Consider the following 13,695-nt stretch of genomic DNA (forward strand, 5'->3'; position numbering starts at 1 on the left):
TTGCCCCACCCCCCGTCACTTTTAGCCCAGTTCTTGTATCTGAACATTTTTAGAGGGACTTTTTTTGTGTTTATTTTTTTTAAGCCATTTATCGCTGACTTGTTAATTATTCAAGCATAAAAAGGGCCCATAACTCAAGGGATGAAGCAGTGTTTATCCCCAAATGGTCACAGTGAAAAGGTGGCTTGTGGGAGAAAGCTGAGGTTTGCTAAATTACACAAGAACTGGACTGAAATTCAGTGGCAACAAGTTTTATGGAAGGTCTGGAGAGAGGTGCAGCAGTGAGTGCCTACAGTTATCTATAAAAAACGGTGGATCTTGTCAAAGAACCATCAGATTTTGAGCCAACATGCAATACCATTTAGAAAGCATCTGATTGGCTGATTGACTGGCTTTGTTTTTCAGCATGACAAAGATCCCAAACTGCAGTAAAAGTATTGAAAAGCACACAGTGGAACACAATCAGTCATGGATTGGCCTCTCCAGTACCAGGTCCTCAACATTATTGAAGCAGCAAGTGATAGAGAACAAAAGGCAAACAACATCCAAAAATTAGCTTTAAATATACTTCAAAAAGCCTGAAAACTATTCTTGTAGACTAATTAAAGAAATTACAAGAAAGCTTACCTACGAGAGTTCAGGCTGTGCTGAAGAATAAAACTGGTCATACCAAATATTGACATTCAAGCTTGTACAAAATCTGATTTTTTTCCCTTATATGCTGTATTTCCATGTATTTTTGCACATATTTCATTAAATTGTAGCCATTTCTCATTTCCAAGCAAAACATAAAGAGTTGAAGGGTGGCTCAAAACATCTGCACAGTACTGTGTAACAAATAACAAAACAAGTTAGGAAGCTAGAGTGAGTAAGAACTGAGACAGTGTGTTGAAAAGGAGGTTATATTTGACACGTGTATGTTTTTGGCCTACAACCTCTGTGTAAACAAAAGAAACATAAAAATCAAATGTAGGCATCATTAAAGGTTTGCTGGAAGCTGTTTATATTACAGATCCCACATACAAAAATTACTAAGAGGAGAATGGAAACAATAGGAAAAGTGAATTGAACTCAGTAAATATACTAATTAGTAATAACAACTCGAAGAAAATGAATGGAAAAAGTTGACATCACAATGAAAAGCTTAAAGTGAAAGAAGGGCAAGTAGATGTTCTGTATAGGAAGCAAACGTTACAAAAGAAACCCAGAAAATTAAATGACAAAATGTGACTGATGACTTCAGTAAAAAAGTCAGCTTGTTCCTGAAAACGTGATTTAGATAAGTCTGATTTTACCTTCCTCAATTTAATCCATTTTTTTTCACCTGAGTAAATTAACTTTTTTTTTAAATTCACATTAAATGTAAAGTGCAAGTAAGCAGACTTAAACTGCAGCTGCAGAGATAACATCAAAGAAAATAGAAAGTGATACAATCCAAGAAGAGATCATTAAGTGAAAAAAAGCTCACATTATCATATAGACAAGCTGTAAAATGTGTCTTATTCTATGAAGCTAGTGCTCTGTCAAAGGCACGTCTTCTCTTTATACGTGTAATTACATGACAAATGAATACTGTCATTTCAAGATGTAAACATGATCTGAGGGATTTTCATGACATCGCATACGGAATGAAAAAAAGGAATAAAGCTTAAATCTTGTTCTTATTGTCTCTGTCCGCGCTCCTGCTTGAAGGCTACGATAAACTTCCATGCTTCGACGTAATGGGACAGGAGGATCTCTTCTGGGAAGAGCTCTTCCACATCGCCGGGAATGTCCATGTCTTTGCGCTCCATGTAAGACCCCAGCGTGTCTTTCAAGCTTTAAAAGATGAAACAAGCAATTTGAATCAAATCTGCCACTGCTAGAGTAATGCATATGACAACACAATGAATAAACATGAATTTTTACCCCCAGCCAGGCCTGAAGGTATCAGTTGCATTTGGCTTTTTGAGGCACAGCACCAGGAACTCGTGCATCTCCAGGAGGAAAGTGTCAGCGCTGTTTTTAGAGAAGAAACCAATGAGCAGCCTGTGCTCGTCCTCACCCAGGGCCTGTTTGTACTTCTCTGAAACTCCTACAAACGGATCCTGATGAACACAAAAAAACATGTATAGGCATATTGATAATAATAACTACTGAGACCTCTGTACTAGATCACATCTATGCATAGAATAATACACCTCTGTGTCTGTGATGCTTACCCTCTTGAGGCGCAGCATGTTTTCTGATTTAAGTGAGGCCAGCAGCTGCCACAGTGCCACACAGTGTTTAAGGCAACACATGCCAAAGGCCTGTGGGCAAAACAATGTGAACGTGAGGCATAGAGAACATAAAGTAATTAAGATCTTGCCAGATCTTAAACTCAATGCTCCTAACTAGCAACAAAATTAAGTTTCTTAAAGCACACTTGGCACATTTCTGTTCTGTATAAACAGTATCCACATAGTAGTCAGAAAGAAAGAGCAACAGTATAAAATAGTCTCAGATAGGCCAACCTTGAGGATGTGCTGAGCCATCTGGTTTCCCATCTGCAGCACCTCCTCCAGGTAGGAGGACAGCTGCATATGAGGCTCTCCCCCAGTCATTGCAAGGAAACCAAGGGCCACTTCCAGCATTGACAAAGCGTCACACACCTCACTGTAGGAGTGGAGCTCTCCAGCCACAGCAAAGAGAGTGAGAGTCTGAAGAGGCTCCTGTTGGCATACATCATAATGGCTGTTATCATCAGAAGCATGTACAGTATATACAATTTGTAATCTCTGATAAATAAATGCTAAATCCCAGCATGTTACTACCTATCACAACTTACTTGTTTGACTTTTTCTTTTATGACCTTGAGGATAATCTCGTAGTTGCGATCGTGTCTATTCACTAGAGTAGGAAGGCCCTGTGGAAGAACAAAGAGGGGGAAACTGTGCATTAACAAACTGTGCTTTGAATCGTCAGCAAAGCTGCTTTGCTCCTGATTCTCATTGGCTCACATTGAGAGTGATGAGAGGCTTGCCCAGCAGGAAGCGTGAGATGATCTGCTGCTCGATCTTAGGCAAGTCATACTCGTGAAGGGTCTCCTGGCCCCGCTCGATGCTGTACTGGGTGTTGGACAGAACCAGCGGCATCACATCCCTCTCCAGCTCGTAACGAATCACATGCAGGTCAGTCAGATCTGCAGGGCTTACTTTGTAGCTGAGAGAGGAATAAATAGAAAGTTTACCCAGGAGACAGTGTCTCTATATTTTAGGATTCTACTACTCTGACTCTCTTTTCAGTCTTCAGCTCTTTCCAGCTATAATTGAGATATCATAATGTTATTTTAATCCATCTATATCTTATAATTTTTGCTAACATGCCGTATGAAGTGTAGAACAACTTCAGACACAGTCTTCTGAAAGCCAAAGCATACGCAAGTGGGAAAAATGTGGCATGAGCGCCCCCACCTGGTCTCCTCTCCAGTGTGCTTGTCCACACAGTATATAATGTCATTGTGCAGCGCAATTAGGTAGCTGACGAGAGCTGTAGAGCACAGGCCTGGGCCGTGTCGCCGTGGCAACAGCACCCTGAAGTCACTGTTGAGGTCCAGGTCATTCTGGCAGAACTCAGCCGGGATCTTAATCTCACCTGAAAACATTTTAAAATGACGTTAGAACGAGACGTTGGACAGGTCAGCGCTGGTGTAACAGTACTGCTGGTTGCTTACCATTGGTTGCCAGCGATACTCTGAGCTGATTCCAGGTTGCCAGGAAGATTCTGATGTGTTTTTCGTACCAGGTTTTGAGCGAAACTGCATACAAGAAAAAATCAAATAATTAATCCCTAGTGTAAAGATGTCAGCCGCGCAGGAGACCGGCAGTTCACACGGTACAGAAAATTAGAACATCAACATCAGCGGCGTTCACGTGTGGAAGAGATTTTCCTCTTTATGAATAATCAATCATTGTCTCCGTCCAGGTTAAAACAACTCACTCCTTGGCAGGCAGGTTCTTAAATTGCATTCTGCCAGCTATTTAACAATGACATTTCCGAGAACAGAGGTAATTAGGAGTTGCATGGAACTTTGTATCTCTTGTGCATGAGTCACGTAGTTGAAAAGGCTGAGAAGCACTGATGTAGACAGTTAAGTCAATACCTGCTTTCTGATTGCGGAGAAATTCAGCGATGCTGCCTTCCGTTAGCTCAGTGATGTTCAGAAACTTCTTCACTAGATCCCTCTGGAGTGCCAGGATTTCAGGAAGGTGCTTCACCAGTCGGATTTCTGCTTCCTAAAAATAAATCATCAGTAATATTAATAATAATAATGATAGTAGTAGTGTTTTCAGATAAATTCCTGTTACGTACTCTTTGGGAAACTGTGGTTAAACTTTGTCTTGTAAGAGCTGCTTATTTGTATATGTTATTTATGTTTTTTTTTCAATATAGCCTTTTTTTGGCAAAAAAAGAAAAAAAGAAAATAAATACAGGATCCATGGAAACAAAACAAAAAAATAACGCACTTACAAAAAGTACAGAAACTATACTGACGGATATGGATTAAAAGCTCTGAAACAGATTAAACTAGTGATGTGCGATACCACTGATTTTCTTTCCGATCCGATACCAAGTAATATTCAGGGTGGTATCGACGATACTGATCCGATACCGATACTTTGTACAAAAACGTATTTTATTTATTGCATCTCAAATTCTAGCGTCACAATGATTACAGGACATCAGATTACTTGTTCTTATCACTTAATAATGCAGAGTTCATCATATAGAAATAAAAGAAACTGAAGTTGTGCGCTATTTGAACACCTTGCCTGCCTGCAGCACTAAAGGACTCCGTGAGAGACGTCACCTGTCCCTCTCCTCCTCTTCAGTTCGTCTCAACATACGCTCGTCATATTCTGTGATATGATTTACTCTGAGGTGTTTGATAAGGTTAGTGATGTTGCCACAACCATACATGCCAACCCTCCCGAGACCGGGTCCTCAGGTGGAAGCAGCCTCTGAATTTGGACACCCCCACTGTTTCCGGGCCGGCCAATAATAACGGTGACATTTAACGTATTTTATCCAATAAATAAACCCTGTAAAATGTATTTATCTCCTCCCCCCCCCTCCAACAGCCTTTTTGAATGTCTCCCTAGTATGGCCACAACACCTCACTCTTGGAGCACTTTTTTGCCACATGTACCGCAAACCACGTCTCAGCTGTTTGTGGAGGTAAAATAAGTCCGCACATGACTCCAGTTACGCTCAGCCATTGTTGTGAGTGGGGCTGCGAGACATTTATACAGCCGTATTTCGCACATGACTAGGAAGTAGTTCCTTTGAATGTAGACAATCCGTTTCTTTCCACTGTGTTCCTGTTAATGATAAACTACAAATTTACTCTAAATTACTAAAATATCGATATTTTAATGTGAGAATTGATTCTAGAACATAAATGATTGGTATCGGAGGAACCGATATTTCAGGATCGATCCGCAGATCACTAGATTAAACCCAATGCAGTCGATGACACAATGTAGGAGGATCACCGACAGATTATTTTTTTTTCCTTTCTTCAACATTACAAATGCATTTGATGTTGTAATTTTCTCACCCTATGGAGGAATCTCCAGAGGACCGGCAAGGTGTCTTTGCCATCATTTTGCTCCACGATGTGAGTGAGGCTCAACAGAGACACCTTCTCCCGGCAGCTCCACACGGCAGAAACATGGATCAGAGATTTTGGAGGAAGTGAAGCCAAGAAGAGCTGAGGATCTCCAAAAATTAGCTTCATAATTGGACTGGCAGAGATACGAGAGTCAGCCCGGATAAATGTGTTCACTTCCATTAGCTGTCTATCCAAGTGCTGTGGAAGAGCAGGTGACATGTTATGTTATGCATAGATCTTGTATAAACATATGAGGCAAGTTGTACTGTTCTGGGGAAAAAAGGAGTAAAACTTTGAGTACCTTCAGATGTGGTGTGATAATGGCAGCGCTCATTTCAATTTCCCAGCCGTTTCGTGCTTCTTTGGTCGAGAGAAGATTGTCATACTGAACAGGCCCTGAAAGGAGATCAAGACTATTAAAAAATCTTTTACTATGACTATTCTCAGTCTTTACAAATCTATAGATATCTTTAAGCCAGAAATCCATATATTGACTTAAAAGCTCAAATTTGTGGCCTCTAGAGAGCACACTTTCTCTCTTCTATGCTGGACTATACTGGACAACTATTCAAAGTCCAATCGGATTGTTTGAGCCTTGTTATCAAAATGCTTCCGTAATTATTCACACAGGACTTCACTGGTATCTTATATTTGTAGAGAGCTGCAGTATTAGTGTAGCTTTTACTTACATCTTTGCTGCTGGTGTGTCTCCAGGAGGCTGTTGATGACCAGGTGAACGGTGCTGATTGTGTCGTCTGTCCCCTTACCCAGACTTCTGATGAGGTGTTTCATGTCCTTTCTCAGATGAGCGAGTAGAAACTGTCCTGCGTCTTGGACTTGAGGTTTGATAATGGCAGAAATAGACTAGAAGGAAAACAAAAGCGGATGACTCTCCACCTTTCTTACTACAAACAGTGGATTATAAACAGGCTTTTAACATTATCTTGATGGAGATTACTTGGATAATTTGTGGTTGCTGAAAAACAGCACTTTCAAAAACTCAGTTCTGTTTGTGTTACCTGTGGTTGGCTGCAGGAACCAAGCAGCATGGCCATGTGAGTGAGCATGCGAATGATGGTAAAGGGAACGGGAGAAATACTCTTGGTGTCCAGCATGTCTGGATTGTCTCTACGTCCGGGGTTGCCGAGGACGTGGCCTGTTTGAGTGCGGTCACCTCTGTCAGCAGACAATGAACAAATAAATACTGATGAATACGTTTATTTTGCTGCTTTCCTCTTTCCACTTGAATTCGGTAGGCCACTTACTGGACTTGCACAATATGAAATCCTTGCACAGGTTTGTGGTCACTCCCTCCAATCTCTACACCACAATCTACACAATGACTTCTTTGCATGGGCTGGCCACACTAGAGGAATAGAAAGAGTTTCAAATAAATATGAAAGGGATACCAGCAAAAATAGACTTTTTAAAAATGGATTATGAATCCAACTGAAGCTAACATACCTCACCAATGGTGCAGGGGTGACCATTTGGACAGTCTGTGTTAAAAGTATAAAACAATACGACAAAGGTGTTTAACACATCACCTCATATCATCACATTAGAGGTTTTTTGTCTTTTTAATAATACTTACGATACCACTGCAAGTGACCCATAGCTTGTTGAGCCACTGCTAACATGTCCTCCGGCATGGTGGGCAAGAAAGCCGCCTGTACCAACAGATGCATTCCATATATTTATTTTTAAAAATATACCCAGGTTTTGATCACTTACAACAGCGATTATACATACCTGCATGTTTGCAGGTGTCATAGCTAGCTGTTTCAGTGGAGCTAAGATCCCTTGGTTTCCACAGAGCAAGACAGCAGCTAAGTGAACAGCCAAGTCCACCGACACACACTGGGCACCAGAGACCCCGCAGCGAAGAGCCAAGGGCCCAATCTGGTTGGTTACCAGAGACAGGGCAAATTCCTTCACCTGCGGGCTGGGAAGGAATTTTGATTTCTCGATGTAGCTCATCAGGGCCTCGACTTGCTATTGGTAAAAATATACACACAAATACTTAAATACTGAATGAAGACAAACTGAAAACTATAACTTAAAATAAGATAAGATGATGTTATTTTATTTAGCGTAACTAAATTAGAAAACCTACTTCAGGCTTGGGATGGAAGCTCGCATTGGTTTCTCTGTAGAGAGTGGTGACTTCTCGATACAATGCCAGGAGAAGATAAACTGTTTTCCACTGTGGTGGGCATTTGCACCGCTATAAAGACAAAGCAAAAGACCCACACCATTATGCATACAAATTTAGATTCCTCATTCTGAATTTCCACCACGAAAACGATGCAACATTACATCGCAAGCCTCATCCAGTCCATCCAGTTTGGCTTCCATAACTACTTTTGCAACAGCATTTCTGATGGTCTTGTAATCGTCCCCACACACGAGATACTGATCTATTGGTGTGACTTCTTCATCCTGGGTAGAGTGAAATGAAAATTAATTATTTTGAATAAAACTTTGATTTTATATTCTTTATAAGCTGAAAATCAAACGGTTGTTAAGCGAACCTTTTGCTGAATTTCCTTAGGAAAGATCCAACTCATTTGATCCGATTTGAGGAGCTTCTTGACAAACTCTACTCCAAACTGACTGCACATCTTACGGATCAAATAGACCCGATACCAGTCATTTCCACTCCGCCCACACAAGTCTATGACGCTGTTCAAGAAAGCTGTGCTTCCATTCTGGCCAACTTCTCGAGATCCTGGTATCAAATAAAATCAAAGTAATGTTTGTAAAAAGGAGAACATTCCTGACACATGGCAGGAGTATGACACACAATAAGAGTGTGTAACTCATTAAAAATACGCACCTGGAGCTCTCAGTTTTTCCACAAACATGCTCACTGCCATATCCAGGTCCATACGCACTCTGGCCACCTGCTGCAGGTACTCTACAGTAGCCGTTTCAGAAAGCTGATCATGAGACTGCAAGAAATCAGTCAAGAAGGCGCTTTCATTCTGCAGACATGCCTGCTGGTCTGCAATGGACCTGAACTGCATCCTTTCAAACATGGAATCCTAGAAAAATAAACATTTAAAAAGGCATTTTAATAAAATCCACAATCAAATCCACATGTAGCTTGTGTGTTAGCGCATACCTCCAAGCAGTTAATGTACAAGGTGTAGAGCTCTGTTTTATCCATCTCCTCCAAGATGTTGCTCCGCTCAACTGCTGTCAGATGCTGCTGCAGGTACTTTTTAACATTATCAAAGCTTGAAAAAAAGTCAAGGTTAAACACAAATTAGAAACTGCACCGCTTAGACATAATAAGACCTCATGCAATAACCAAAAAAAGGGAGGAAAAAAAAGGGACCTCACCTGTACTTCAGAAGAAGTTTGAGCACTACTGACCGCACCACCGGATTTTTATCCACAGAGTCGTCAAACGGAGAAAGCGCCTTTGTCAAAATCTGCTTATTGCCTAAAAATACATAAATCTATTTAGAACTAACAAAACATATAGTTGCACATGGATGTGTTTCACATACATGGTGGAAAGAAAGTAATAGAGTACCTCTCAGAATTGGGACAGCGCTGGGCTCCACCATGAGAAATGACAGCAAATGAAGAATGACAGCTGAGCAGGGTGGAGAGTTGTCCTTGAAACACACAGTCGACACCAGGTCTATGAAGAAAGCATTGCACTTGTTCCTGAACTGGGCGTGTTGTTTGATGGGAATCCTACATGAAAGAAGATTTACAAAAGTCACACAGATGTGTTTTGTGATGTGCTTTAAGACATCTAATCAAAAACAAGGTACTTAAACGCAACATAACTAAACAGCAGCAAAAGGCAGATCAAAAAAGTTTGTATTGTGTGGGAAGAATTGAATGATATCTTTGTTCATTACACATGGGAGGTTGGCCTTATTCACATATAGTTACCAACCTTATATCATCTGAGGGAACCAAGGGGAAGTCATCGTTAACTGGCTGCATGCAGAGAGGACAGTACATCTGTCCGGGCACCAACCACATTTTGATACAGGCTACACAGTAGATGTGTTCACATGGCAGGCAGAGCGGGTCCTGGGGGTCTCCCATACACACTGGGCACAGTGTAAGACCAAACCTGGGGGGAACAAAAACAAAAAACAATTATAACATTTACAAACAATTATAAATTCTGATGTTCGGTAGTGAAATATTACTATTTAAAGCTATGATATGAAACTGAAATTAGACAGCCCTCCTCCTGCAGTGCTTCCTTCTATATTCTAAGCCCCTAGATGCTAAAATAGATCAATATAACAATAAATTGTTAAAAATAGTATCTTAGCTCCCAGCAAGAAAAAAAAAATGCTAATTTTTGGCCATTAAACTTTGATTTCAATTCATTCGTACCTTCTACAGCCTTCTTAAAGCAACCAAACACAATGCTAAATGTGCCCAGAAGCGCTAAAGTACAGGATGAGAGATTCTGTTAACACGCAACATGTATAAAAATTGATGTTTACCTGAAGATGCGTTCAATGGCTCCATCTTTGCAGATTTTGAGAACACGAATTACTGCCTCGAACGTCTCCTGAGTTTTGAGGTCTGAGTTTTTTTCCAGTATCTTGAAGGGAGAGCAGAGGCAATGCATGTTTATTATGGGTGAAGAAAAGACTGTGGTTATCGTGAAGAACGCTTTATGGTAATTATCAGTACTGTTAAAAAAAAATTAATACAAAGAACCCAGACCCACCTGGCCAAGCCGCCCAGTGTTCTCCAAAACTAAAGGAGACAGTTTCTTCTCCAGCTCCTCTATTCCCAACAACATGTGCTCCACAAACAGAGACAGAGAAAATATCCGATTCCATCCAGCTCTAAAAGTCATAAAACAAATAACCTTTCAATGCAGCTCAAGTGGTTACCTAAAGACAAACTAAAAACCTCAGACTTGTGATGATTTGGACATTTTTTCCTTAAGCTTTACTTACTGGACTCTCTTGGCGATTGTCTTGCTTCTCTCTCCATAATGTCTCACGCTGTCCTCTGAGCAGATTAACTCAATAGCAACCTGGATTTTTTTCACCTGCCTGAGCCAGGCTTGTCTTCGGGCATCTGTGTTCAAGTCTGTGGGCTCCAGGTACTCCACACACGCAAACCCAGCATACACATCGAGTACCTTGAAGACAGGAGAACAAAACCAAAAAGAAATAATTACAAAACCAAAACAAAATTTAAAAAAAATAGAAGACTGTTGATGAGAAATTAAAAATCCTTCAAAGAAACAGAAAATAAAAACACTATGTAAAAAAGGATTACCAGTTCAATCCCGTCTCTGGCATTAGGATTCATCAGGAGTTTTTGGGTCAACTGAGGTACAATGCACATCACTCTGCAGAGGTTCTGGAGCCGGTTTTTGAACTCATGATATGCAGCATGGACCCACGGAAGAGACATCACCGCTTCAGTGTCACTGAGCTGCAACCGCAGTTCGTTAACACAAGAATTCAAAGCACCACAGAGGAGCTAGAAAAATAAATAACATGCATTAGTATATACTGTCACACACAATCTCGCCAACATCAAATGAAAAACAAAATAAAAACAAAACAAAAAACCTGAAGATCTTCCGGAGAAGTGACATTCATTGTCATGGAGATGAAATCCTGAAGGTAGCGCTGGAAAAACTCAACCTGCATCTCTGGGTCTGCTTTCGCTATGTAGCGGCCGAGCGGTGTCTTCCAAAAGAACTTAACAAACTCTTTCTGAGTTTGCCCTGGAAGACATATGTATTTAATGTAAAAACAAAACAAACTAACAAACCAAAAACACAACATCACTATATAAATTATATAGTGGCTAAAACAAACCACTACCTTCATGTTGAAGTGCATGAACCCAGAGCTCTTCCAGGTAGTCCTTAATCCTCCAGCTGAATGGCATGCTGCAGCTCATGTTCTTATCTTGGGCAATGTAGTGCTGTACAAGGATGGTTCTCGTCTCAGAACTGTAAGCAGTTTAAAAAAGCAAAGTGAACATCAGACATCTTTAGGTACAAGAATGTACTTTTTTAAACAAAACTATTATTACACATTATTACATGCACAATAATTACATTATTAACAACACTTACGTGCGGTCTAGTGTTAGATGTGAGATTTCCAGCAGCTTTTCATTGCCAAAGATATCTAACCACAGCTTCTTAACAGATTCACCACAGCGGGTATCAAGCAGGAGGTCCATGTTTTGGTCACGGTCTATGAGCGAAACTAGATGCGCCAAGAGGGGGACGATCACAGCCTGAACACGCTTCCATAAGGTGTGTCTGTCATGAATGGAGAAAAAAAAGTTTACAGTGGTTTTCAAATAAATATAGGATAATACTGTATATTAAACTGCATATTACACAAGACCGAACCACTCACCTAAAGGTGCCTCCTTCTTGCAAGGCATCGATGTTTGAGGCCTCCTTGAGGACCCAGTTGCTCTTGGATGAGAAAGTGTTGCCGTCGTGAGTCACCAACAATGAGTGAAGATGCCGCTTCACCACTTGTAGGAATTCACCTGACAAATACAGATAGAATAATTAGCATTAGCAAAAGCAAAAAACAAGTAAAAGCAACAACAAGTACTGAAAAAAGTTTTGTTAGTACCTGTTATTTCGTCATTGTCACTCAGGAGTGCCAGAAGGATCTCTACTCTCCGAGTACTGCGGAGGCCACTTTCCACCTGGTCCCTCAGCATGGCTACTGCACTCTGCACACAGCTCCTCAGCAATGCTGTAGTGTCCACAACACTTTCCCAGGTCTGCAGAAGAGGAACACACTAGTTAAAATCTAGTGTTAAGATTAATCCCCAATAAAATAACATGTCATTCATGTAAGAAAACAATGTGATGACCATGCCGGGATTTATAGACTTACATTTTCCTCCTGCACAGTTTCCTGCTGTTCAATCTCAGAGTACATGTCATCAGTCTCCATGGCTTTAACAAAAATTTTGTAATTTAATACACAATACTGTAAAGTGAACAATATATATGGACATAATTTTATATAAATGATTTATCATTAACTAACCTTCAGCCTGAGGTGCCTTTGTTTCAAACATTTGACTGATTGTCATGTTTTGCAAAGTTTTGATGTCGGAAACAATGTCTTTAGAGCGTCTGAGGTCATCAATATGAACTGATCTCCAGGGGCCTGTGAATATTAACATGTCTCAGCTTATTGTCCACTCTTTACACTACATAATAAAAAATATAGTCCATGGTGTATAAGCCTTACCGCCATGAAAGCCAATGTAAGAAGTCCCTCCTTCCATTCTTGGCAGTCTGGTGATGAAGTACACAAACACCTTTCTACCTGTGTTCTCCTGGGTTATCTTATTGATTTCATTAATCGATGAATATCTGGAAATGAACATTAAAAGTTAATATGGCCAAACCACACGGTATCTAAAAGCCCACAAAAAAAAAGTGTTCGACCTACTTTGCAGATGCAATGAGGTTGGCGCTGAGACTGGCTTCATCAAAATCACTCTGGACGATGAGGACCCTGTTGCTGCTGCTTTTATTCTCAGCTGTGAGGAAGTTCCTACAAGACAAGAAGGACTTGGTATGTACACTGTAACACATCTCAAGATCATAGTCAGTTATTCTCATGCAACATTTGCTTCTAAACATATTCTAAAAATGTAAATGTCAAAATGTGCCAATAGATTAAAACAATCACAATAATCTTTAAATTCAGTAACAAAGGGATATGTCTCATTAGTTAGTAATATGTTTACATTACTAGATATTACAACTAGTCTATCACTGTTCTTACTAGGACGTGTTTCACAGCTTCTATTGTACTTTATTGTGTGAATGTAAAAAAAGAGTAAAATTATACATTCCCTAGATAAACAAACCTTATCTTCTTCAAGAAGGAGTGCTCTGTGTCAAACTGTTGGAGTGAAAGAAGCTCAACACTGTGCAACATCCTCTCCAATGGTTCGAGGTCAAAAGCAGTCAAAAGTCTGGAGAATGTTGTCACCTGAAGTGTAAAATTACAATTAGACCGTATGTTTTTGTGTTTGTGTGTATATAAAATTGT

General features: G+C 40.3%; 1 protein-coding gene across 1 annotated transcript in view; it reads right to left on the reverse strand.

Annotated features, from left to right (window-relative positions):
* Positions 1-886: 886 nt before the first annotated feature.
* The window catches only part of rnf213a (ring finger protein 213a), a 33,484-nt gene continuing 20,675 nt past the window's right edge, over positions 887-13,695 (reverse strand). Inside the window, exons 29-67 of the mRNA XM_006791411.2 lie at positions 13,511-13,635; positions 13,087-13,191; positions 12,883-13,007; positions 12,676-12,798; positions 12,520-12,581; positions 12,250-12,403; positions 12,022-12,160; positions 11,730-11,921; positions 11,473-11,603; positions 11,215-11,372; positions 10,916-11,122; positions 10,588-10,775; positions 10,353-10,473; positions 10,123-10,223; positions 9,555-9,737; positions 9,180-9,346; positions 8,984-9,086; positions 8,763-8,877; positions 8,475-8,682; positions 8,170-8,366; positions 7,955-8,077; positions 7,752-7,862; positions 7,388-7,630; positions 7,230-7,305; positions 7,100-7,134; positions 6,901-7,001; positions 6,655-6,811; positions 6,325-6,499; positions 5,937-6,031; positions 5,582-5,833; positions 4,124-4,256; positions 3,695-3,778; positions 3,435-3,615; positions 2,982-3,183; positions 2,810-2,887; positions 2,496-2,693; positions 2,202-2,291; positions 1,909-2,087; positions 887-1,818 (exon numbers count right to left, since the gene is read on the reverse strand). Of these exons, the coding sequence (XP_006791474.2) occupies positions 1,662-1,818; positions 1,909-2,087; positions 2,202-2,291; positions 2,496-2,693; positions 2,810-2,887; positions 2,982-3,183; positions 3,435-3,615; positions 3,695-3,778; positions 4,124-4,256; positions 5,582-5,833; positions 5,937-6,031; positions 6,325-6,499; positions 6,655-6,811; positions 6,901-7,001; positions 7,100-7,134; positions 7,230-7,305; positions 7,388-7,630; positions 7,752-7,862; positions 7,955-8,077; positions 8,170-8,366; positions 8,475-8,682; positions 8,763-8,877; positions 8,984-9,086; positions 9,180-9,346; positions 9,555-9,737; positions 10,123-10,223; positions 10,353-10,473; positions 10,588-10,775; positions 10,916-11,122; positions 11,215-11,372; positions 11,473-11,603; positions 11,730-11,921; positions 12,022-12,160; positions 12,250-12,403; positions 12,520-12,581; positions 12,676-12,798; positions 12,883-13,007; positions 13,087-13,191; positions 13,511-13,635 (5,574 nt within the window). The 3' untranslated portion in view covers positions 887-1,661. The remainder of the gene's footprint in view (positions 1,819-1,908; positions 2,088-2,201; positions 2,292-2,495; positions 2,694-2,809; positions 2,888-2,981; positions 3,184-3,434; positions 3,616-3,694; positions 3,779-4,123; positions 4,257-5,581; positions 5,834-5,936; positions 6,032-6,324; positions 6,500-6,654; positions 6,812-6,900; positions 7,002-7,099; positions 7,135-7,229; positions 7,306-7,387; positions 7,631-7,751; positions 7,863-7,954; positions 8,078-8,169; positions 8,367-8,474; positions 8,683-8,762; positions 8,878-8,983; positions 9,087-9,179; positions 9,347-9,554; positions 9,738-10,122; positions 10,224-10,352; positions 10,474-10,587; positions 10,776-10,915; positions 11,123-11,214; positions 11,373-11,472; positions 11,604-11,729; positions 11,922-12,021; positions 12,161-12,249; positions 12,404-12,519; positions 12,582-12,675; positions 12,799-12,882; positions 13,008-13,086; positions 13,192-13,510; positions 13,636-13,695) is intronic.

Source organism: Neolamprologus brichardi, chromosome 4, assembly GCF_056152115.1.
Source record: "Neolamprologus brichardi isolate AB-2024 chromosome 4, ASM5615211v1, whole genome shotgun sequence".
In the NCBI taxonomy this organism is placed as follows: Eukaryota; Metazoa; Chordata; class Actinopteri; order Cichliformes; family Cichlidae; genus Neolamprologus; species Neolamprologus brichardi.